This window comes from Eumetopias jubatus, unplaced genomic scaffold, assembly GCF_037043125.1.
Source record: "Eumetopias jubatus isolate StellerSeaLion01/CBP00866 unplaced genomic scaffold, mEumJub1_p1.0 scaffold_10, whole genome shotgun sequence".
Lineage (NCBI taxonomy): Eukaryota > Metazoa > Chordata > Mammalia > Carnivora > Otariidae > Eumetopias > Eumetopias jubatus.
Genome location: NW_028274816.1, coordinates 3,813,656 through 3,839,277, shown reverse-complemented (window position 1 = coordinate 3,839,277; position 25,622 = coordinate 3,813,656). Strand labels below are relative to the sequence as shown.

General features: G+C 51.8%; 1 protein-coding gene across 1 annotated transcript in view; it reads right to left on the bottom strand.

Moving 5' to 3' along the window:
• Positions 1 to 23,824, bottom strand: part of GPT2 (glutamic--pyruvic transaminase 2) — a 32,690-nt gene extending 8,866 nt beyond the window's left edge. Inside the window, exons 1-6 of the mRNA XM_028091258.2 lie at positions 23,561 to 23,824; positions 16,255 to 16,344; positions 13,884 to 13,992; positions 8,797 to 8,930; positions 5,897 to 6,140; positions 1,587 to 1,666 (exon numbers count right to left, since the gene is read on the bottom strand). Coding sequence (XP_027947059.1) covers positions 1,587 to 1,666; positions 5,897 to 6,140; positions 8,797 to 8,930; positions 13,884 to 13,992; positions 16,255 to 16,344; positions 23,561 to 23,803 — 900 coding nt within the window. The 5' untranslated portion in view covers positions 23,804 to 23,824. The remainder of the gene's footprint in view (positions 1 to 1,586; positions 1,667 to 5,896; positions 6,141 to 8,796; positions 8,931 to 13,883; positions 13,993 to 16,254; positions 16,345 to 23,560) is intronic.
• Positions 23,825 to 25,622: the final 1,798 nt, after the last annotated feature.

Genomic DNA, 25,622 nt, shown 5'->3' with positions numbered 1-25,622 from the left:
TCCCATTCACCCACACTCACCTCCACCCCATCTCTGGACCTTTCTACCTCATCTGACCAGTGAGGACGTTAAGGACTCCTACCCGCCCAGGCAAGTTTTCTCCCTGAATGTTTACTTCCTTCCATAAGACTAATAATGAAAGCAGTCCATTTAGCTGTCCTCTGACCCCCCTACTTGAAGAGCTAAATGTGTTGCTCTCTTGGCCCTTTACGCCACCTACCCCATTAGGAACCATTCTGTTTCTCTGTTCATCTCGCTGCCAGCCTTCCACAGACTGCACCCATGAGCGGCGCCCACATATGCTCTGTTCTTTCCTGTGCACACAGTCTACACTCAGCAGACAAGCACCCCACTCTGCCCTTGGGGATGAACTTCCCACACTCATGTTAGGGATCAGGGAAACGGAGGCTCTCGGGGACACTGTGGGGCCATGGGAGGGTCAGCCCAGCTCCACCTTCAACAAGCTATGCACAGCCCTCCCTCTCTTCCTCCCCCACCCTCTCCTCTTCCCAGACCTGAAGGGGAGGAGGTCTACACACCAGGTCACTCTGCTGCCCCTTCTCTCCTTCCAAAATGAAGACTGTTAACACCTGATACTAATAGAACCCTGTATGTTAACTATACTGGAATTAAAAATATATTTTTAGACCCATCTGTTAATCATGGCAACAATGTGGTGAGTAAGCTGTGTGTGTGTGCGAGCACATGTGAGTGTAGGGTTCAGGCGGTGTGGGGGGTGCTAGTGAGCAAAGAAATGAAACCTACGTGCTAGAAGCTACCACTGACCAGAAATCAGAAGAAATGAAGAAGTGGAAAGAGAATTTGACAGGCCTTGAGTTTCTTCCTTACAAAGCAGGAAAAGAACGAGCACCCTCGGCTCCAGAACTGGGGTTTCAAGAAGCAGCAATCATGAAATTAATTAAGATTTCCCTACCCCCCTCCCCACAGGCTGGTAGACACAGAAGCACAAGGAGGCACAGGAACACAGCATTATGCCCACCCAGAGCCCACTCTCCCTTCCCGGGAATGAGTCCCTCAGCGTGCCCTCAAGGAACGCTGCCCCCCCCACCCCCGCTCTCAGGGGACAGAGCTCACCCCTTGCCTGGGGCCTTCTCAATTTGCATATTGCAACCACTGGCCACAGTGATTGGTTCAGCAATGGGCATGTGACCCCCAAGCTGCACCAATGAGGCTCAATTCTGAGACTTTTGTAGGAATCACCAGGAAGAAATGCTCTTTCTAGGCTGGAAGACAGCAGGGCTGTGTGTGAGCTCAACATGGAAGGACAGAGAATCTTGGGTCCCTGGACTTAGCCCCACACCCGTTACCCCTACCATCCTTTAATTTTTCTTTTAAGTTTAAAATGGTTTAACTTCCTGAAATTTAAAGCCAAGAATCCAAACCAATATAGGAATGATTTAGGTCACAGTTTCATAGGTTGTAACATCCTCATCCTTGGTTAGAATCACTCCCCCAACACCTCGAAAGTTCTCTCTGGCTACAGAAGAGTCAAATCTGGCTCCCTCCCCCTAGAAGAGAAAGCTCAGCTTCACTCCCCACGGAGGAGAGAGCTGAGCAACTCTTACCTCATCAGCCAGGAGAAAAAGCTTCTCTTCCCAGGCAAAGTGAATCACATCTTCTATGCACTTTCTGCTTTGTACCTGACCTAAAAAAATCCCCAACAAAACCAGAATGCAGCTTGTAATGCTGTTTAAATTGTCCCTAAGTAAGAACCCCACCCAGAATCACTCAGGGCTTCTATGTTCCTGCATGACCCTTAGGGATCACCCTCCCTAGTTGCTGTGCCTGATAGGGTGTAGTCAACCTCTAGGGACCCTCAAGTGTTGGCCCCATCTGTCTGACTCATTTAAGCCATTGTACATGGAGGGAGAAGTGTCTCACACTCAGCTTTCTTGTTATTCTTATGAGAGGGGTGTGTGTGTGTGTGTGTGTGTGTGTGTGTGTGTGTGTGTGTGTGTGTGTGTGTGGAGGGATATGTTTGTCTGGGCTAGAGGACAGTGTCCTCAAGAGCAGGAAAATAAAACTGAAGGGGTTAAATCAATCAGCTCTGCGCCCCCCCACCCCTTACCACACCCCAACAGCAGCCAACGGTGAGAATCACACTGGCTGATGGAGAGGTCCCACAATGTCCCAGAGAGGCACACACAAGATCTGTATGGCTCATCGGCTATCCTTAAAGGCAGTACTCAGCAGGTGCTTGGCAAATATTTGCCAAGTAAGCACTAAATTAACAAGCCTGTGCACCTGCTCTGGTGTCTCCTGTCAGCCGCCATGTGGGAACTATGCATCGCTGCTGATGACCGGGAGCGGGCTGCAGTCCTCCCTTTCAAGGTCCCTCCCTTTGAGGACTTGACTCAACACGAGCAGTGGAAACCACCACCCCCCAAGTTACAGAAATGAGTACAAAGGGCAAAACAGTACTCTTCCAGTTCACAGGAAATACAATGGGTTTGAGGTAGGGAAGGACCAAATGCTACAAGGTGGAAATGGAAACTTTCTCCCGTGTTTCCTGATCCCTACTCTGGGCAGTGCCAGGGGTGCTCCCATACCCTCCAGGAAACACCACTACAGTCAGGCTTGCCGATTGCTTAAAAAAGGCTGCTTCTTTACTGTGCATATATGTGTATCTACGGGTATTACCTATAACTACGTGTGTATGTGTGTCTATCTATGCACATTATTTATGTATACATATGTATCTTGATGCAGCGCAAACCTGAAGACAAGGACAGACATACACCCCTCTCATAAGAGTAACAAGAAAGTTGAGTGTGAGACACTTCTCCCTCCATGTACATGGCTTAAATGAGTCAGACAGATGGGGCCAACACTTGAGGGTCCCTAGAGGTTGACTACACCCTATCAGGCACAGCAACTAGGGAGGGTGATCCCTAAGGGTCATGTATACATAAATAATGTATACATAGAGTGTGTTATGGAAATATATGTTATATTTATACATATATACACATATGTTATGTCTGGAAAAAAATTAGCTATGTCTCACAAAAGCACTGTATGATTCAACCAGAATCTCAGCCTTGAACTATCTAAGCAATGAACCAATTCCTTTACTGAAGGTCCAACTTTTCTCTTGCCAAGAAAGCGCCAAACCAGGCTTCCTTTGAAGCTCAGGGTTCTGGGATTCTGGAAGGATGGCAGTCCTCGATTCTACAAGGAACCAGCCACTTTCCCACAGACTGACAGGTTGTGGCTACCCAGGAGGCTGAGCCTGCCTGCAAACCCTACTGGGCTTGCCTCTGATCCCACTAACTATCCTGTTAGAATGCAGTCAAAGATCTGAGCAGCAAGAATATCAAAACCATGTGCACATAATGCCAAGGGGAGTGCAAAGAGGAACTAAGTCAGGACCAGGGCCTCAGAAAGCCTGCCGCTCAGCAGAGGGAGTGGACCCACTATATGCAAATAATTCCACTGAGGTGTGCAGCGCAAACCTGAAGACAAGGACAGAGCTTGTTTCTCTCCAGTGCCTGCAAGTCACTCAGAATATGCCTCAGAGCCTGCGAATGGATAGACACATGCGGTGGGTGGTGTCAAAGGGACCAGGGCACAGCTGTGCCCAGCAGGGGGAGACACGAGACCACCTCACAGAAGGGATGACTTCGACACAGAAGGCTGGAGAGGGGTCTTCCAGGCCTCTCACCACAGGCTGGGCCAGAGGAAATTTCCCACAACCGAAAGAGAAAATCTGTCACTTGAGCCTGCTCAGGGTCCTTCCCTTCTTTGAGTAACAGAGCCCAGCTGTTCTACGGAGAATTGCCTCTTTTTGAGCTCCAGCAGGGGCAAGGGACACACACCTGACCAGAATCTTGATTTGACTGGTTCAGGGATGGGCAGGTGACCCAACTTGGGCCAAAGAGAGTCTGGCCTGGAATTTTTGTTAAAAGTATGGGCGAGGCTCTCTGCTGAGGTTGCTCAGCGGGCAGGCCATGGCTGGAGCTGCTGAAGGTCACGCCAAGGACAAAGCCTTCCTGAGGACTCCAACCAAGACCTGGGAAAGGGATCAAGGTTCCTAGGACAATGATGCTGACTCAGGTGTGCTGCTTTACCCCTGGACTTTACAGTTCTAGGACCCAACCTCTTCAGCCTTTAGCTGGGTTTCTGTCTTAAAACTCAGAGAGTCCTGGCTTATTATCCCAATCCATCTTGACACCTTTCAGCCAAAGTGGTCACAGTGTGTGGTCCAGACAAGATACATGGCCATCACAGGTAGGTTTCTATTTTCCATCCCCCATCTTCCAAGAGCTGACTGATACTTCACACATTCAGACCCCAGAAAGCAAAACCAGCTTCTGCCACTCATACAGTTACTCTTTAAAAATTACTCATATTAATATACACTCACACGATCCCTTTACCTAAAATAGTCAAGTCTTTGATGCGAATATTTCTTCCCAGACAGCCAGGTGAAAAGATATACGTAAATGTCTGGCTAAGAAGTTACCAGCCCTCTAACAGAAACTAGGCATACAGAGTATTTCCCAAGATATAGCACCTGCTACTACTCCAAGCTGGGACCAGGAGCATCAACATCACCTGGGAGCTCATTAGAAAAACAAATTCTCAAGCCGCGCCGCCCCCAACCTAATTACATCAGAGTACCTTGGAGTGGGGTCCAGCAGTTTGTTTTTTAACAAGTAAAGTCGGAGAACCAATGTCCTAGGGTGGTGGTTCTCATCCTCAGTGCAGGGAATATTGATGCCTGGGCCCGATCCCCAGAGATTCTGGCATGCAGCCCTGTCTTTAGCATTTTTAAAAGCTCCCTTTGTGATTCTAATGTGCAACCGGGTTTGAGAACCCAGCTGCAGTCATTTTCCTACTTCGTTCTGGTTAGACTCTGCATCCCTACCTCCAGGGAGCTGATGTACATAAATGAGTGTTACAGCCGCCGCACCCATTTCTGCACTCAGGAATTCAAGTGCTGCTTTCAGCTGATTGAAGCATCATTTGATGTTCCAAAGAAGCAGATTCCACAATCAACTCCAACTCATTTTGGCCCTGACCCATTTATCTCAACAAAGGAGGAGAGAGGAGCCCTTGTTCGGCATCCAAATAGCACTGGGGGCAAATGAAGCCAGTGGCCCAGAAAGATCAAAACAGGGAAGGCTGTGCATTTTTTTATAAGAAAAATATGTAAAAATAGTGCTTTTCAACTTCTGGAAACAGGGTTTTTCAGTTTGTTTGCTGTTGTTTTTAACAAGGCATTTCCTCCTCAGGTCTCAAAGTACACAAGTAACGCTGTGTCAAAGGAAAAAATGCACACACCAGCATTCTGATAACTGGTTCAGCAAAACAACTCGGAGTAAAGGTAAAATGAGGCCTATGATTCATGGTGGCAGGTTGTGTGTAAATAACCTCAAGGAGATTCTTTGCGAATGCAAGAACATGAAAAAAAAACAACTGGTTTTAATAATAATACAACCCTGTCCAAGAAAAAAAAAAAGCCTGCATTTGTTCACCTAAGCTGGCCTGGCTGGTGGCAGATTTTATGGCTTTATGTTAGCAAATCTGGCATTGGATTGGGAGACTGGGAGCAAAGAGAATGTCGCATTATTTAACTCTTTAGTGTCCAGACGTGTAGTACACACCAGCTGCCCTGCCCCCACCGCCCAAGAAACTGGCGAAGAAGTGAAGCACAGGGGCACCTGGGTGGCTCAGTCGTTGGGCGTCTGCCTTCAGCTCAGGCCATGATCCGAGGGTCCTGGGATCGAGCCCCGCATCGGGCTCCCTGCTCCGCGGGAAGCCTGCTTCTCCCTCTCCCACTCCCCCTGCTTGTGTTCCCTCTCTCACTGTGTCTCTTTTTGTCAAATAAATAAATAAAATCTTAAAAAAAAAAAAAAAGCGAAGCACAGACCTGTGGGGTTCCCAGGATTGATGATACACAGCACCTTGGGGTCACAGTGGTCTTTGGCCTCCTGCACGGCCCGCCGGAGCTCGTTCACATTTAGGGCCCAGCAGTTCTCCTCATCTAGGTAATAGTTCACCTGGATGGCATCGAGCTCGGAGATGACAGCCGAGTAGAGGGGGTACTGTGGGATGGGGATCATCACGCCGGTCCGGGACTTGCCACCCCCAGACACCAGGATCTTCAGGATTGTCTGCAACAGAGAAGTCACGGCTTCCAGGGACACCGCCAATCTCCACCCTTTGGGGGCTGCCAGGCAGACTCCCCAGGAGGCCCCAACCCCAGCCTTTTACCAGCCACCCCACTGCCCGCCTTCAGTGCAGCCCCCTGTGAGCTGCTTGACTTCCCTGAGTCTCACTGTCCCCATCTTTTTTTTTTTTTTTAAGATTTTATTTGACAGAGGGCGCCTGGGTGGCTCAGTTGGTTAAACGACTGCCTTTGGGTCAGGTCATGACCCTGGAGTTCCCAGGATCGAGTCCCGCATCGGGCCCCCTGCTCAGCAGGGAGTCTGCTTCTCCCTGACCCTCCCCACTCTCATGTGCTCTCTCTCTCAAATAAATAAATAAAATCTTTAAGAAAAAAGATTTTATTTGACAGAGAGAGCACAAGCAGAGGGAGAGAGAGGGAGAAGCAGGCTCCCTGCTGAGCGAGGAGCCCAATGTGGGACTCGAATCCCAGGACCCTGGGGTCATGACCTGGGCCGAAGGCAGCTGCTTAACTGACTGAGCCACCCAGGCGTTCCTCACTGTCCCCGTCTTTAAGACGAGGTCTGCCGTGAGGAGTAAGCAAAATGAAATGCCTTGAAGTTCTTAGCACAGTAGTTAAAGGACTCCATGCTTATACTTTTTAAAGAGGCCTTTTAAAGCAGTAATCCACAAACTGGCCCTGTCTTGGCCCTTAAGCTCATTCTGTATTTCCTGGCGGGGAGAAGGGACAGGAATCTGTCTTGTTAGTAATTACCGGTGCCCACAGCTGGGCAGACCCTTGAACAAGGAAGGGGTTGTCGAATCAGGATAAAATACCCAACTTCCACCACCAGGTGGCGCTTGAACCCGGTTGTTTCCACCGCTGTGCGGCTGAAGGTTTGCAGGACTCCTGAGAAACCAGGCCACAGGAACCCCGTGAGGATACTGGGGAGCGGGGGGGTCGGGGGGGGCAATAACTGATTGCAAACCCTGTTCTGGAGAAGTTCCCACCTTACACACAGGCTTAGTTCCTTGCTGCAAGAATGCCCCTGGATTCAGAAGCTCAACAACTTGATTCCTTTTTCTTTTTTTTTAAAGATTTTATTTATTTGAGAGAGAGAATGAGAGAGCGCACATGAAAGGGGGAAGGGTCAGAGGCAGAAGCAGACTCTCTGCTGAGCAGGGAGCCCGATGTGGGACTCGATCCCGGGACTCCAGGATCATGACCTGAGCTGAAGGCAGTCGCTTAACCAACTGAGCCACCCAGGCGCCCCAACTTGATTCTTTTCACTAAATCTTGAGGACACCTCCCTCTGCTGCTCTAGGACCTTGGCCTGTATGTGGGCTTCTCTGGGAATGAAGAGAGGCCTTGACAGCAGAACACAGTGGAAGATTCGATGGTTGGAGACCTGAGCCCCAACACTAGAATCCCAAAGGTTAAGGTTTAAGGTTACTGGGCCTGTTTCGTCATGGGCTCCAGTAAGAGCTGAATGCATCTGAAAGGCTTTGGGAAAGGATTAAAGCACTCAACAAACATTAGAAACAAGAGCCTTGGAGGTCATAAGACGAAGATAACCCCATTAAAGGAAGAGTCAGCACACACTCCCTGAGAAGGGAAAATGAATGAATTGAAGTCCCCAGCACTGATTAGGCACAGGAAGGAGCATGCTCCATGGGAATGGATGAGCACAGGTCCCTCAGACCCAGGACTTCAGAGCCCTTCTGCTAAGCACACTTTGATACCAGCCCCTCTTCACCCCGTCCACAGCTGACCCCCAGCCCAAGCCACCTCTTTCCTCATCTCCTAAACACTTGCTCACATCCATTATGCTCCTTCCCTGCCAAAGTTAAATCTTAACATAAATCCCTGATCCGTCTGTCACTCCCCCCACCTTCAAATCCTTCAGTGGACATTGTTCTTAGGACAATGACCTAAATCCTCAGCATGGCCACTAAGGCCCCGTAGGACTCAGGCCCCAGTTGCCTCCCTAGCCCACTGCTGGAAACTGGCCCTTGCTACATGTACTCATTCACTCTGACTCTCCTTCTGCAAACACACAGCCGCTTTCCGGCTCACAGCCTCTCACATGTTGACCTTCTGTTCAGAACACACTCTGTCCCCTAACTCCCCTGTTCATGCCTACATATCCTCCAGATCTCTGCTCAGCCATCCTTTGCGAGGAAACCTTTCTGCTCCCCACAACCACCCCCACCCCCGCTGCTCCTCCCACGGCACTTTGTCCTCTTCACCCAGAAGAGAAACTGAGTGCTAGTGGTAGGACATTTATTTATGTGATATTAATGCTTGTCTGGTCCAGCACTAGGGTGTAAGCAGGGGCCAGGCTTGTTTGGTTCCCACAGTCTCCCCAGCACCTGGTACAGCACCTGGCAGAGGAGGAACACCAGTATGAACTAAGTGAGAGAAAGGCCAATGCCAGGAGAAAGACAGGCAGGCTCGAGTGCCCATGACTCCTCTCCAGCTGGACCCACAGGTGTGCACTCTGGGGGGAAACCAAGGCTGCGGGAGATAGCGGGGACCCGCAGAGAGCCAGCCCCTCCTAGCAGGCCTGTCTCCCTGCTGGCAGGCTCACATCCTTGGCCCTAATGTGCAAGGCTATTCTTCATGTGGGTAAGCACTGCCTAACGAGCCACCCTCCCACGTACAGAAATGCCGTCACTGGCTCCTGTGGTCAGATAAATGTTGTCGGGGTCTGCAGGCACGCCGCCGTCTCTCCTGGTGATGTAGGCAGCCACATCTTCACGGATGCAATTGACGCCCTGGCTAGCGCTGTAAGACCCTGTAAGACAGCAAGAAAGACAAGTGACTGGAGGCAGGATGACTGGCTCTATGGGGTTGGTGACAGCCACAGAATTACCTGGGGTGGGGGGGGGCGTGAGGGAGGTCTTAGACAGGACCCAACTCCCACTACTCTAGGCTGTGGAATCGTGGCAAGCTGCTTAACCACCTATCCGGGCTTCATCCACCCACCCGCTCATCCATCCGTCCACTCATCTGCTATCTCTCCATTCGTCCACCTGCCCATCCACCCACCGATCCATTCATGCTTTCAATATTCACAGAGAAGTTAGAAGTCAAGCATTATTCCAGGCCCTGGCTTCCAATCAGGCATATGTGCCCATACCTCTTTTATCCACCCTCCTGGGATTCGTACACATTCTACAACGTATAAATCACTACTGCTAGGCTTGCTATGTCTTTATCACCACTGCCTACACATGGTACCACAGAGGAATAGCAAGAGCCTTCTGCAGCCCTGGAAATGTTCCATGTCTTGATCCGGGTGAGGGTTACGCAGGTGTGTGCATGTGCAAAAACTATTCGAGCTGTACATTAATATTTGTTCATTTTATTATAGGTTTGTTAATGCCTCAATAAAGAACATAAGTTTTTTAACATCAGGCCACTGTTTCTTATAAAGAATTTGAGAATAGGTACTTGGACATGCACAGAATCTGGTAGGAGTCCCAAACTGGTGAACTGAATTCCCTGGAGAAGTGAAGGGGAGGCTGGGGCTCAGAAGTGGGAGGCGGACTTTTCACTCTATGTCCTTTTACACCGTTTGAGTTTTAGAACACATTTAAAGAGAAACAGCCTATTCCTTCTAAGACTACTGCAAACCCACCACCAGGAGGCAGGATGGGGCTTCTCTGGGCGTCAGTGAGTATCAGTCAGTCCAGGTCCTGCACCCTGGGGGCACTTCACGTGAGGCTCTACTCAAGTGGCCAGCCAGGCTCTGCCTCAGTGTCTGTGCATCACTGGACTCACCTTTCCCCTCTGGCCAGCCATAGGATGGGGAGGGAAGCAAGGGGAGCCTAGGCCAGTTCTCTTAAGGTTCCAGTGGCAAACATGAACATGTATCAAATCCAGGTGGTGGGTTCCAGGTCTTTTGTTACATTACTTGGGGTATTCTAATGCATTTGAAATATTTTATAAATTGTAACAGTGGGGAGGTACAAATGCTGGTATTAGAGAATCCTTCCTCTATGGAGTGACTGACCTGATTATTTCTGAGCTCCCAATCTCAGAAACCTTTCCCTGTGCCTTCTCTCAATGCCTGCCCCTCCACTCCATGGGGCCTGTCCATTCCCACACCAGCCAAGCCTCCCCTTTCTCCTGCCTCTAGCTCATCCACTTCCTGAGTTCCCAGGTCTTCACCCCTTGGCAAGCTCCCCGCCCCTGCAGGCCACTGACTTTCCACCCTTTCCTTCAGCTTTTCTGTTACGCTCCAAACCACACTGGTCTTTCAAAGTTCAAATCGTCTCTCTCTAGGGGGGCTGTCATAAAGCTACTGCCCCACGCCCAGCCTCTCCCATGACATGCAATTTCTCCAGTTATTTATTGTATACACATGAAGCCTGCCTCATGTTTTTTTTTTAAGATTGTATTTATTTGAGAGGGAGAGAATGAGAGAGAGAGAGCACAAGAGGGAAGAGGGTCAGAGGGAGAAGCAGACCCCCTGCTGAGCAAGGAGCCCAATGTGGGACTCGATCCCGGGACTCCACGATCATGACCTGAGCCGAAGGCAGTCGCTTAACCAACTGAGCCACCCAGGTGCCCCTGCCTCCCCATGTTGACTGTAAGTTCCTTGAGAGCAGGGGCCATTACCTATTTCTTCTGTGCATCTCTGCTAGAGCAACCTATCCTCCTGCCTGGCCCCACCCCACTACAGCCCTGCTTAGGACCCACTGCCTTCAGACTGAAGGCAACCTGCCTCCCATGGCCTACAAACCAGCATCATCACCACTGCCAAACTTCCCAGCCCCATCACATACCACCCCATCCAGACCTCTTCACTTGATCACACTCAGTTCTCAAACCTCAGGGCATTTGCACACACCATTTCTTCTGTTTGGCATGCATTTGTAGGTTCTCTATTACTCACCGTCCACTTGAATTTGAATCATATTTGCTCCTTAAACCCCTCCTCTACCTTAGAATTCCTGGTTACTTAAAGCCCCATAGCTCTCTGCTTTTTCTCCAAGAACTCATGAAAACTAGAGATTATTTTTTGTGTGAGTTCTTTTTAATGTTTGTTTCTCCCAAATCTGACCGTGAACTTTTTGAGCATGGAAATTCCATTGCCTGGTTCACCAGTGTCCCTCAGAGCCTGGAGCAGCGCTCCGGGAGGGCTACATAAGGACCTGCACCTCCCTGGATGTCCAGATTCCACCTTAATCTTATGTAAGATCCAAGATACAACCTGAGAACTGAATTACTCATCAAACAGAAAATAAGGAAACTCCAGTAAGAAATAATTTTAGGGGCACCTGGGTGGCTCAGTTGGTTGAGCATCCAACTCCTGATTTTGGCTCAGGTCATGATCTCAACTGAGGCCCAGGTCTGAAGGCTCTGCGCTCAGCAGGGAGTCTGCATGAGAGTCTCTCTCACCCTTCCCCCTCCCCCTACTTGTGCATGCTCTTTCTCATATAAATAAATAAATCTTTTTTAAAAAAAAGTAATTTTAAAGGGCGCGATAAAAAAAACACATCCAGATGAGCTCTAAGACCTTGTTTACATACTTAATAATCCCAACCTGGGTCGGGGTCGCCCTGAGCATACTGACATTTTCCATTCCCCTTACTTCTATGGGCTGGTAGGCTTAGTTAACAGAGCACCACCCCCAGGATGACACTGCCCTACCCCCTGCCATGGGCAGGGACTGGTGGTGATCCCCAGGGACAGCACTTCTCCACACCTGACAAGGGGCTTTAGCACATACGTCAACCTCCTTCAAAAGCCCAGGAGGTGAGTAGAGTACTTCCTAGTTCAAGGAGGAGAGAGGCTCAGGGAGTACCCACCTAATCTATCCTCATAGGGTCCTCAGACAGAACTCAGTGCAGGTCCCCAAAACCCCACAGGCCAACTTTCCTCTTGCTACAACACCGCAAGAGGGGACTCACATGAACGTGGCCTCCCAAACTCTTCCCCACAGCCCTGGCTGACAAGAGTTGCAAAAACTTGGTGAAAACTTCCTACGGGGAACAAAGAACCCCTCCCACTTCCCCAGACATTCACATCAGGTATGCAGAAGGCCAATACTCCCTCCCCCGCCTCTCCTTGCAGCTTCCAGGAATCTTAGGCCCATGGCCACGGGGTCTTTGAGAAGCGCGTTTGTCCTGTGAGCTGGGCAGAGGGCGCAGGAACAGAGGAGCCTGCAGCCTGGGCGTTTGGGCTGTCAGGTTGTTCTCTGCCAGCTTGTGGTTTCGGCCTTGCCACACAAGGTGCTGGCCCACACCTTCCCCAGTCTGGCGGGCAGGAAAGCAAGGGGGAGCTGGCCCCTTCCTGAGAGGGACACCCTGAAGGACAGTGACCAGACTCGGACAGAGGGCTGGTGGAGCAACCACAGCAAGGAAGGTAGTAAGCACAGGGCTCTCATTAAAGGGAAAAAGCAGAAAAAGGAAGGGGAGGGGCTGGGGTATGGCAGAGAGGCCAAAGGTAGCTGATCCTCTGCTGAGAAGCCGCAAGAATCACTCTCCCACGTTCCAAAACATTCAGGCACGTGTCCTAAAAAACTCTAAGACAACTATTTTTCCTGGGGTGAGGAAAGCTGGATCCCCTGTGTAGGCGTGGGGCAAAGGAATGGGGCAAAAGTAAACAGAACAAAGAACAGGAGATGAGAAAAGAGCCAGAGGCCCAGAGACATCTCAGCAGCAAAGGGAGAGAGAATATCATTTTCACATCTACGGGGGCCAAATTCCAGGGCCTCCCTCCATGGAGTGCTCCCTCCATAAGGAGGCAGATGGCTGGGCGTGGGCTTCCAGCAAAGAGGCCAAAGGCCGGGGTGGTGGGAACACAAGGGATGAGGGCAGACAGCACGGTCAGAAGGAAGGAAGCCACCAACTGGGGTTCACAAGCATCTCACAGCACTCCCCTTCCCCAGGAACTGCCTGCCACTTCTTGCCGTGGGGGTGACAGACAGGCAAGAAGGCTGGACAAAGCCTCGCACCGCACTTCACCTGGCCTGTCACTGAGGCCCATCCCTGGGTTAAACCCTCTGCTCTAAGGGGCGCCTGGGTGACTCAAGGTAAGCCTCTGATTCTTTTTTTTTTTTTTAAGATTTTATTTATTTGACAGAGACACAGCGAGAGAAGGAACACAAGCAGGGGGAGTGGGAGAGGGAGAAGCAGGCTTCCCGCGGAGAAACGAGCCCGATGCGGGGCTTGATCGCAGGACCCCGGGATCATGACCTCAGCTGAAGGCAGACTCTTAACGACTGAGCCACCCAGGCGCCCCAGCATCTGACTCTTAATTTCAGCTCAGGTCATGATCTCGGGGTCCTGGGATCGAGCCCCTCATCAGGCTCTGCACTTAGCAGGGAGTTGGCTTGAGGATTCTCTCCCTCCTCCTGCTCTCTCTCTAAAATAAGTAAATCTTAAAAAAAAAAAAAAAAAAAACCAACCCTCTGTTCTGACAGAGGGTCAGTTACTCAAGCTGGCTCCCAGGTGTAAAGTCAAACTCCAGGCCAATGTAGGCTCTCGCAACTGAAGTGCCCTGGTCCTCAAAAAGATGGCATTTACCTCACTGCCCAGCTAACAGCAGCTGAACAGGGCAGACAGGAAGAGGAAGACTACTTTTCATTACTCTGTGTGTCACCATGCCATACACATTCACACACTCACTCACATGAATAACTCTCCATTCGGGGCCAGGGCCCAGGCCCATGCTCAGAACACATGCCCTCGGAACCCACTTCATGCCCTCTGGGACCTGGCTAGTTGGGGGGCCTCACCCAGGCTGTTCCCGCCACAAGCCTGTAGGATCCGCCGAGCTCGTTTCTTCGCATCTTCTGGGAAGCTGGGGCTGTCCAACAGGTTTGGGTAGGTGCAGAGTGCCATCACCTGGGGGAACAGAGGCGCGAGCTGGGCTCCCAGCACCCCCCACCCCAGAGCGCCAGGAGGGGCGGGCACAAGGACCCTAAGCATTGACCCTGTGAAGATGACAACTTTGGGATGTGCATGCCTCTGTACAAGGGCTCCAGCCTGGGGGAGCTTGGAGGTGCATGGGGAGGAGCATGCTGGCCTCTTTGCAGCAGGAGAGATGCTGAAAGGTGGACTACATCATGACCTGGGCTTGGGACCCAAAGGGGGTCTGCCAGAAGAGGAGCAGGGAACAGAAGGAGCCTACCCCTCAGTCCTTGGCCCCAACTCTTCCAAAGAGGACAGCAGTTCACACACCCAAGGCCACAAGATCCAGGGGGCTCCTGAGCCGGGGCCAGGGCTGAGCAAGCAGGTGAACCCCAACTGAAAGCACAGACCCCTAACTCACAGACTGCGTGTCCTCCTGCATGCCCTCAACCCCCTGCCCCTTTTCTCACCATCATCTCCTTTCCTGGCCAGAACTGAAAGCCCGGTCAGCTTTCCCATCTCTGTAACAGAGAAAATCACCCTAACCTCACAAATTAAGAGGATTAAGCAAGGAAATGTTTGCAGAAGTGCCTGTAAACCCCAGCTCACAGGGCAAGTCTAAGCTGGTAGCTTAGGAACTGTGCCAAGAGCACGGAGGGGACATAAGGGCTCGTGGCTCTTGACACCGGCTGGGTGACTACAGGTGGGAGCTGGCTCTTGGAGCCTCGCTTTTCTTCACTGGTGCAATGGGTAGTGACCCAGCCTACCCTCTGCTCTCCTCCCACAGGCACTTGTGAAGATGCGACAAGCGTGAAGGCTGCAGGATGCCAGCACCAGGTAGAAGCTGGGTTTGCCGCAGCCAGAGGCAGCATTGGATTTGGGAACATGTCAGCCAGCCAGGGAAGGCTGAGGCAACATTCCTGCCCAGAGCCCCAGGCAGGGGCTCTTTCCCCTGGCCTCTTTCCTCCAGAGCTGCGTGATTCTAGGATAGCCAGGGCCCTCCAGCCTCCTGCTGCCTCCGCCTCGCTGGCAAAGCTGCTCTGTTTGGTCCGATCCATTTCCCCATCCTGGGCCCAGGCAGCTGGTGAGCGCCTGAGGTCAGCAGCAGCGGCCATGGGAGGGGAGGCCCAATGGACGTTCCTCAGGTCAGTGCCAGCCTCGGTTCTTTCCCCCAGACCCCGTGTGAACTCCCTGAGCTAAGTAAGGTCCCCACACCCCCCCACCCAGAGAGTAGGGCAGGGTCCGGGGCCTTCGGTGCTCAGCTGCCCTGCTTGCCCAAGCCTGCGAACCTTAACCACGTAAGCGCCGTATTTTGCTCCAATTCTCTGCAAAACAGCTTTCGCCACAGCTGGTCCTAGCCTCTGTTCAGGCAGCCCTATGGCATTTTCCCACCCTGTTTTTTCCCCTCCAGCCCACCAATGCCCCAGTTTCAGCCCATGCAGCATCCTTGTGGCTGGTGCTCACGCTGGAGCATAAAACCCGCCTCCTGCAGACCCCCGGAGCAGGATGGGTCACAGCAGCGAGGCAGCCAGGAGAGGAGCAGCTGACAGTGGCCTCCAACCCCACACTCTCCTGCTGGGCCAGGGGTGGGCACTTCATGCTCAGCGTTGCTCTGGGGCCCCCAGCTGTCCTCCAAGGCAGGCTCTGGTGATCTGTACTTGCTCAAAGCCACCCAGATGGTAAGTGGCAGTCAACACTCAAACTCGGGGTGTCTCACCTGGGATCAAAGTACCCGCACGTTGCTCTGGGGCCCCCAGCTGTCCTCCAAGGCAGGCTCTGGTGATCTGTACTTGCTCAAAGCCACCCAGATGGTAAGTGGCAGTCAACACTCAAACTCGGGGTGTCTCACCTGGGATCAAAGTACCCGCACCCCCACATACCACCTCCCAGCCCACTGGGCCTCTACCTCTTCAGGCTGCCTCTGATGTGCTTATTGACCCAAGCTCCAAACTCGGTATCAGAGACCATGACTAGGGAAGGGCATCCCTGGGAGCCTCGGACACAAGAGTAACCCCACAATGAATCTAGGCATTCTAGACAGCTTTGGAAGGGCAGGAGGCTGAGGGAGAGACCCGGGCGACGTCAGGCACTGGAGGGGGCTGCTACTTTAATGGCACCTCCCTGTGAGGTTCTGGTGCCTGCTGTGTCCCGAGGGCACTGGACAGGGGAGGAAGCAGGGATGAGAGGAGCTGGCTGGCCCTAGCAGCCTCCAGTTCCTGCTCTCCCGGCAGGCTCTGCTCCTGAGGGCCAGCTTACCTGTCGGAGGAAGGTTATTGGCTGCTGTCCCATGGCCTGGGCGTCCCCGATGTTGGCACGGATGACCTCAGTGAATGGTTTTTTGATACCCTGGGCAGAGAGAAGGCAACAGGTGGTTAGTTACTTGGAGACTCTCAGATCCTGGATTCCAGAGGCCAAGCAATGCCCCCACAGGATATTAATAAACACTCCTATTTTGAGCCTTACCAGGTGTCAGGCATAGTGTCAAGCCCTTGACATGGCTTGCCCCATTTAACCTTAACCACTACCCCATGAAGAACTAGTATTAATTTCATTTTACAAATGAGGAAAATGAGGAAAATGAGGTTTCAAAAGGCTAAGAGAGATCACATAATTGATAAATACAAGTACGGGGATTTGAAGCCAGACTCCAAGATGACTTCTCAGCCACTATGCTCAGCGTCCCCCACTTTCTGAGAAGGCTAAAGAGCTCTCCTGGGCTACCACAGCACCCTGAAGCAGCTGCAGGTCCATGGTCACCAGTCAACCGGGGCGTGAGGGGGATGCCTAAAAAGAGGACCTTGGGGCAAAAGTGGTGGGAGGCAGGGGTCAGTAGCAGAGGCCCCCAAACGTCAAGGAGAGGCTCCCACAACTCACCCCCAAGCACGGTTACGCCTCAACAGCCTAAATAAACGGCAGGGGCACCACGGCCCCCTGCCCCTCCAGAAGACCCCCATCAGTGGGGACCTCTAGGCTTGTTCCCTTGCAACCTGGCTTTGCAGAATAAAGAATGTGGGCTGATTTTCACTTAAAAAAAAAAAAAAATTCACCGGAGATGGAAAAAGAGTGGCTGCAGAACAAATTCGTGGCCACTGCCTGAGCAATGTGTTCAGCACTGGAAGGAGGTCCCAGAGGGACTCAGACACCTGCCAACCTCAACGCTGGGGAGTGGGGGTGTTGGGGGGTGGGGGAGTGACTAAGGGACTCCCTGCTGCCGCGGAGAAAATGCACTTTGGATGGAGGTTTGTGGGGATCTGGAAATGTGGGGATTCCACAGAGCTCCCTGATAAGTCCATAATTTGCCACCAGAAGAGTAACAATCAGCAGCAGGTTCAAGGACCTCCCAGGGTGGCTGGAGGATTCCCCGAGACAAACACTAGGAACGCACATCATCATCTTACAAAGCCCGACCAAGGACAAGGTCAAGAGGGTCATGGGTAGAGTTAAGAAGGCTGTGGGGCAAGGAGGTGGCGGGACCGAGGGGTGGCCTGGGTACAAGGCCTGGCCAGCTTCCCATCTCCAGCTGCCCTTTCCTCAAGGGCATGCTAAATTCAAGTTTTAAAAATACTATTCTATGTTTTTTTTTAATTTTTTATTTAAATTCAATTTAGTTAACATATAGTGTACTATTAGTTTCAAGGGTAGAATTTAGTGATTCATCAGTTGCATATAACACCCAGTGCACATTCCATCAAGTGCCCTCCTTCATGCCCATCCCCCAGTTACCTCATTCCCCTCCAGCAACCCTCAGTTTGTTTCCTAGAGTTAAGTGTCTCTTAGGGCTTGCCTCCCTGTTTTCTATGGTTTTGACCCTTGTCTTTTCTCCATTTCCCACAATGTGGGAATAAAAGCACCTTTAGAAAACTTTCCCTTTTCAAAATCAGTAATATACACCTTAAGTAAAACACAGTGACCTTAAGGGCCGAAAGTAGCCGGCAAACCAGTTTTCCTGATCCTTCCCTGCCACCCGTAAGACCCTCCCATATATCTGGCTGCTCTGGAGCAAGAAGGCATGGAGTTGGGGACAGAGCGGGCTGAGGGTGTCTCAGAAATGGCCCTGGACCTTCATAAACAGGGCTTGATAAGTCTCCAAAAGCTTATGGGGGGAAGAGGCCTTTTAATTCCCTGTGTCCCTTCTGCAGAGCTCTTCAGGGCTGGTCAGTATGAAAAGAGGTCCCAGGGTGCATGGGAAAAGCAGCTTAAGTGTCCTGAGGGCCAAGGCATATGGGTGGCACCACCCTCTGCTCCAGGGCTAGGACAGGGGTGAGAGCAGGGCCCTGGAGACAGACTGTGAGGCATGTGGCCCCAGGGCTCACCCCAGGGGCAGGAGGCAGGAGGGGGGTTGTGGAGGAGGGGCCAGGCCACAGTGTGCAAAGGGGCAGGACCCACCCACCCCTTGGCCCCGGACTGGGCTCCGCGCACAGGTCCCTCTGTCAGCCTGTGAACTGTCACAGCCCCCTAGGCCTGGCCAGCGGAATACAGGTAATTTCTATGGTATGGGCACAGTCCATTCTTTGGGATGGATAAAATCTGTCACAGTCGAGGGCCAGGAACCAACACACAGCTGCGGGCCCTCAGCCAGCCCAATGCAGGGAGAGAAAATGCCTGGAACAGAGGCCTGGATGTTCCTTTCCCATGCCCGCCCCCTGCACTGCTCAACCAAATTCAAGGCCTGCTGACAAGAAGCCTGGGAACACTGAGCATCTCCTTTCTTGAGTCTGGGTGCCCACAGACTCCTGACATTTTGCTGTGATGGATGAGCTTGGGGGGGCGGGGAGGACTTGCTCCCTTGTGGGCAGCAGACCAGCCTGCCCAGCCACAGGCCCCCATATAGAGGAGACTGTTCTGGGCAGATTCCTATCTCTAGGTACTCAAGGTCCACACGAGATGGGAAATACCAAGGAGCGAGGGACAGACTCCTGCCCAGAGTGACTCATCCAGGCCTGGTAGGCACACCCAATGGTGACCTTGCCTCAGCCCAGCCCCCAGGAACCTGTCAGGTCAGCAGGTAGCATCCCAGTTTCCTCCCACAGTATCCTAGAGCACATCTAGATAATCCACTTGCATACATTCCACCCAGAGCTACTTCCCTCTGGGGCAGTGAGATAAGATCCTACCCAGAGGAACTCCTTCCACACCATTCAGCTTAAGTAGGGATCAGGGAATAGGCCCTCAGGTTCAAGGATGGCATATTTCTGAGGGTGTTACCAAGGAGAAGGAAAAAGACTATCATTGTCCTTCCCAGTTCACAGGTCCAACATCACTAGGAGGGTTGAGGGCCCAAGGATGATTCTAACAGGCTCAAGGCTTTCTTGAGCAAGGGATGGCTCCTGTCATTTCATGTGACGTGGTGGTGGCGGGGTGTTGGTAGGGCAGTTATATCCTGGAACAGAGCTCTGGATGTTCATTTCCCATGCCCGCTCACTACACTGCTCAACCAATTCAGGGCCTGCTGACAAGAAGTCTGGTAACACTGTGCATCTCTTTTCTTGGGTCTGGGTACCCAAGGTCCCACCAAGGTCCACATGGGATGGGAAATACCCTGAACTCCGAGGGTCTGTGGGAGGGTCACCCGTAGAAACTGAGACTCACAGGGCAGAAGCAGGAAGTAAAGCTGATGAGCTCCAAATAGGATAATTCATGACGGCAAGGCTAAGGCCCAGGCAAGACAGAGCCAACCCTGCAGAATGCATTCCCAGACCCAGAGAGGCTCAGCATGAAGGCAAGGAAAGGGCATCCCGTGGCGCTTCTCCTCAAGCAACTCTCATTAGTTTTAGAAAAGGACTCTTTAAGAGTTCTAACTGGTTTCTAGCTGTTTTCAAAGCATCATAACTAACATCTCAAACTAGTCTTTAGAAGAAATAAGTTGGCCCCATTTTGCAGAGGCATAAACTGAGGCCAAGGTGCTCTGAGAGACTTCTCTGAGGCCCACAGCACGTAAAGCAAAGCCCAGGATGCAGGTCCATGGTGACCTGGGCAGGGGTGGGTGGTGGAGGGTTTCTTCTATTAGAAGCCCACACTACAAATTCATTTTAAAGTAGCATCTAAACTCTATAAAGAAAATGACCAGGGGCGCCTGGGTGGCTCAGTTGGTTAAGCAACTGCCTTCGGCTCAGGTCATGATCCTGGAGTCCCGGGATCGAGTCCCGCATCGGGATTCCTGCTCAGCAGGGAGTCTGCTTCTCCCTCTGACCCTCTTCCCTCTAGTGCTTTCTATCTCTCATTCTCTCTCTCTCTCTCAAATAAATAAATAAAATCTTTAAAAAATAAAGAAAATGACCAGTGAGATTTCACCACCTGTGCTTGGAACAGCCAGGGTTGCCGATCTTAGTTCTCAGCTAACTATAACCAGGTTCTATCTAGCACCTTCCATTTTTACCGGTGTAGATGCAGTACAAACTGATGTTAACAGTCATCATCAGTTTTTCCCTCTATTTATGAATGTTTTGCCCCAACTGTGTGTACTTTACAAATAGAAGTAAAGCCACTCCTGTGTCTCTACTTGTGTCAACTTCCTCCCCTCCTGCAATAAAGAAAAAAAGAAGTAGGTTGAGGAAGAACTGACAGATCTTTTCAAAACTCCTAATTTCAGCTTATTTTTAAGTGCTGCTCCCAGTGAACACCAGGATCTGAAAAGCTAATCATTTCTCCCCCTTGGAGCTTGGAGCTGCTGTCAGCGAGAAATAGGGCCTCCCTGAGAGCACACAGACTGCACGGGAGGAGAATGAACCCGTTCACACCCACTTAGCCAACTACTCCTCCCTCCTTCAGGCTTTCCTGAGCATTTTCCACTCCTATCACAGAAGGAAGGACGGGGCTCACCCGGCAAGCCACCTCAAAGTCAAACACCAGAACCAAAAGGCAACACAAAGGCCAGGACACCTTCAGATGGACAAGACAGTACAAAAGTCAGGGCAGGGGTTGTGGGGGGTGGGGAATCTCTGGGCCCACCAAGCCACCTCTCTCCTTTTATAGACTAGGGAAACCCAAGTCCAGAGAGGATGAGATTCACCCCAAGTCACCCTACAAATCCTTACCCATCCCATCTCTACCCAATCAAACCCTTTATAACATCAGTCCAGTTTTGATCATTGCATTTCAAAACAGAGGTAGAAAAAAAATGACGCTGTGCACAGCCAAGCCAAAAAAAGAAAAAAAAATGACTGGGAAAATATGGCTCTCTCAGAAGGGGCACTGTGTAAGCTAGCAAAGTAGAGAGAGGCTGTCTCCCAAAATGAAAGGTTTAAGTGAGGCTATGCTGGCTTGGCTGAGCTATGTCTCCAGCACCTAGACGGGGACAAAGTGAGAATAAAACGAGAAGGGAGGAGCTTGAATGAAAGCACCAGAAAGCAGGTGCACAGAAAACTCAACTTACTCCAGAGTAAGCCACGGGAATGTGGGGTGTCTGTCCCAGAAATCACAGGGTGTTTCCAGCTTAAATGACCAAGAAATTTGTCCACCTCAATCATGGAACCATACCCTGGGCTGGAAAACCTTCATGGTTCCCCACTTCACACCAAAACCCCCACCCTCCACCAGAAAAGTCCTGAGCCCGGCACCCAAGACTCCAGCCCACCTGGAGTGGGCTGTCTCATTTTTCTGTCTCATTTATCACCCCTATCCCCCTGCCATGGTGCTCTTCAAATAGCACCAATCCATGCCCCAAATGCCCAGAACTTCCCAACCTTCCATCTTTGCTCACAGCTCCCACGTGGAATTCTCTCACATTTTTCTCTGCCTGCTAAAAAATCCCACCAGTCCTTGAAGAACTGGTGGGGGAGAGGCTCAGATCCAGAGAACAGGAGGGCAGTCAGCCTCCTGAAGACAAAGACGGACACCTTTCTGTCCTAATCATCCTCATACTTCATGGAGCCCACACCCAAGCCGCTATTTAGCAAAAGGTAGATAGAGGCAATTCCTGGAGCCCTTACCAGCTCTGAAACCAGAGGAATTAGCTGTAAAGTGATAAGCCGAGAACAATTTAATCTCAGCTTTGTTTTAACAGGGAGACTATTGTCTCAAGGACAGGCAACTCCAGTCGGCCAGAGAGCCACAAGGAGCAGAGTGGCAAAACTCATGTTTTCGGTGCCTGGCCCACCTCAGGCCAGCGAAGCACAGAAACCAAGCCAGACTTCTGTGGGCCAAACCTTAAACTTAGCCCTGCAAGGAGTCAGAGGGAGACCCTGGACTCTGACTTGTTCAGCTCACTATTTTCAGCCTGGAGAACTGGGCATCCCACCACTGCTTCCTCCCATGTGTTCAAGGGACACTAAGTGATCAACTTGCCCCAGAGTCACCCAGTCTAGAGCCTCTGAGAACAAGATCAAGGAACCCTCCCCCACCCGCATTCTGGGCTAGAACTATCTTAAGCAAGCAGTTGTTTCATCAGATATTACAAATCTGGGCGCCTGGGTGGCTCAGTCGGTTAAGCAACTGTCTTCAGCTCAGGTCATGGTCCTGGAGTCCTGGGATCGAGTCCCACATTGGGCTCCCGGCTCAGCTGGGAGCCTGCTTCTCCCTCTGACCCTCTCCCCTCTCATGCTGCTTCTCTCGCTCACTCTCTAATAAACAAATAAAATCTTTAAAAAAAAAGATATTACAAATCTTAGGAGTATTTGCCTTTTTTTTTTTTTTTTTTTACATTGCCACTCTTGACTCGGCCTCCTCAATTCCACTCAGGTTAGAACTGGTGTCTTACAGAGGTAGCTCTTACACACACCCAGTCACCCTGGTTGTAGGAAGAGAGAAATCACTCCTGGGGATGCGGGCACTTTTACATGCAACTACAAACTAAAGCCAAGATCCCAGCCAGCCAGAAAGAAAGCACCACAGTTTTCCTACCAAGGCCCCAAAGGCTCAAGATTTTGACTACCCACTGGGGGTGAGTGCATCCCCAGAGAACAAACTGTGGTGGCCAATCAAGGTTTCAGTGAGGGGCCTAAAGGCAGGAATTGTCAGGACCCTCCTCCACACCTCCACTCTTGTCATGGAACCACTACTGGCAGAATGACCCAAAAGGCCTCAGAAAGAAAAAAGCTTTGGGAACAAACCCAAGTCTTAGAGCCTTCCTCCATCTCCTACCTAACATGGTAACCTTCCCAACACTCCCATCCAGCACCCCCTTACACCATTCCTCCATTTTACTTTCTTCAAAGCACTTATTCACTATCTGAAATTCTCTGATTTATTTCCTGCTGGTTGTAGCCCTCCCCCCATGGATCTTGGTTCCACCGCGGGTAGGACAGCCACATAACGTGCAGTGCCTGGCACTACCGGTCGCTCAATTATAATTGATGAATTCAGTTCAACAAGTGAACCGTATCTGAGGGCCTTACTTTGTGCCAGGTGCCGGGAACCAGTGGGTGAAGGGATGGGAGGAGGGCATTCTTGTTTTAGCCAACCTTGGCTGAATGAAGAAGCTGGCCACCCGGGTGGGAGGAAGCCCCAGCGGGTGGACCCCAGCCGCGGATAGCTACTGCTCTCCCTCCCCCCGACCCCCGCGCGATTCGGCGACGGTAGCCTCCCTAGGCCCTCCCGCTTGGCGGGCCGCGGCGCCCGCGCTCACCCGCTGCAGCTCCAGCTCGATCTCGACGGCCTTGAGCACGATGGGTCCCCGCACCGCATACTCCACAGCCTTCACCTGCGGGTTCATGGACTCAAGCGTAAGGATGCGCTCGCGCCGGCTCCGCTCGGGCCGCACCTTGAGCACTGCCGAGGCCTCGGCGGCTGCGCTGCTCTGACTACGGCCCCACGGGCCCGGGGTCCGGGGGCAGCAGCCCCGCCGGACCAGTGCCGCTGCCCGCTGCATCGCGCGCCCGTCCAGGGAAACCTTGACACTACAAGAAAAAGAATAAACACGTCGCGCACAGTCCAAGGCGGGCACCAGTGCCCCCACCCCCAAGCCCAGCCAAGGGCCCTTTCAGCGAGCGGTGCCAGCCTGGCTCCGGGGCCGGGTGCCCATCCCCCGGCGACTCGGACCCTCCACCGCGCTACTGCAGAGCCAAAGCAATTTCTGCAAAAGCTGCGCCCAATGCACGCATGCAACGTGCCTGTCGCCGCCGCCTGGCCAACCCTCGCTGCGCCCAGCTACCGCGCGCGCCTAAAACTGGCCCGGGGCTTCGGCACCCGCAGCCGCATTTCAGCGCCCAGCGCCCGCACCGCCCGGCCCCCTGCGCTCGCACACCCACAGCCGGCGGGTCCGCCCCGGACCTGCCCACTGGCTCCTGGGCCTTGTAGTTCCCCAGTCTTCTTCCAGAGCCGATGTAGAGAGCTGGTTGAACTACAAGTCCCATAGTGCTCCGCGCTGGCCTGATAGGGGGCCGGGCCAGAGGCGGGAACGGTCTTCAGACTTTGCCGGGGGCCGGGCGGGCTCCTTTGTCCCCGCTGAGGGGCTGGAGAGTTGGGCTGGAGAGTTGGGCTGGGGCAGGGCCAGGGGCTGTTCTTTCAGCCTTCTACGAATTTAGAGCTATTTGCCGTGTCTCCTTGGAGCCGCATCCCACCCTCTCACGACTCCTCCCCCCACCCCCCCGCACTATCCAACACCTGCGAGGAGACAGGCTGAGAGATGGTGCAGTCCTCGCCTCGGGTTTCATCATCCAGGACCCGAAGGTGGCAGTGGCAGCTCAACGGGGGCTGGTAGGAAGTGGAGCTTAGGAGTTCGGGACTTGATTGCCACTTCTTACCCTTCTGAACGTCAGTTTCCTTGTCAGCAAAGCGGAGGTCTGACCCTAGCCTCTAAGGATTGTGAGAATTAAAGGACCAGCACCAGGCATGTACCAGGTGGTCAGGCTTTTCCTGACTTCATCTGTAGCACTTCCCTACCTTCATTACCTCTTTATTTTCTTGCAAGTATCTGAAGTTACCTTGTTTAGATACCTCTTACCGGCTTATGGTCTACCTCCTGCATTCACCATGTAAGCTCCAGAAGGGCAGTTTTTCCTATTCATTTTATTCATAGCACCTGTAAGCGTTCCTGGCAGATAGGTAGGAACTAGTAAATATTTGTTGAAGAATGAATGTTCAGCATAGGGTAGCTTTTTTTTTTTTTTGGCAAAGGTATTACCAGGAAAAGTCACCTTGGCACCCCCAGAGTGAGTGCAGGGCAAGAGCCGGAATGGAAGACACCAGGTCTGAGACACCAAAATCCAGAGGTCATGTGGGAGAAGTCACTTTCCCTCTCTGGGCCTCAGATTCTCTATTGGCAAAGTAAATTGGATTAAATGACCCCTAAGGTCCCTTCCCCTCTTGGAAATTCTGTGTCTAGGTGTTTTCCTGCAGAAAAAGAGCCCAAAGCTCCCTCACCCCAACAAACACACACACTCAATATTAGATTTATGGAAGTAGGGGGCAAGGGGCACGTAAACACAGCAGTGTAGGGGAAAAGGTACTAGAAAATCTGGGTTTGAACATAGATACATATAATCACTTACCTCTTGGCTGTTACTTAGCATTTGTAAGCCTAGTTTCCCCATCTGTAAAATGGGGGGACACACTTACCTCTTGGGACTGTGAAGATAGTTCAGTGAGGTAACTCTGAAAAAGCCAGGAGTTTGGAACCTAGTGCTGTGGGTCAGTCTTACTCATCCTTGTCAAGAGAATGCCATATACTTGGATTAAATAAGTTGATT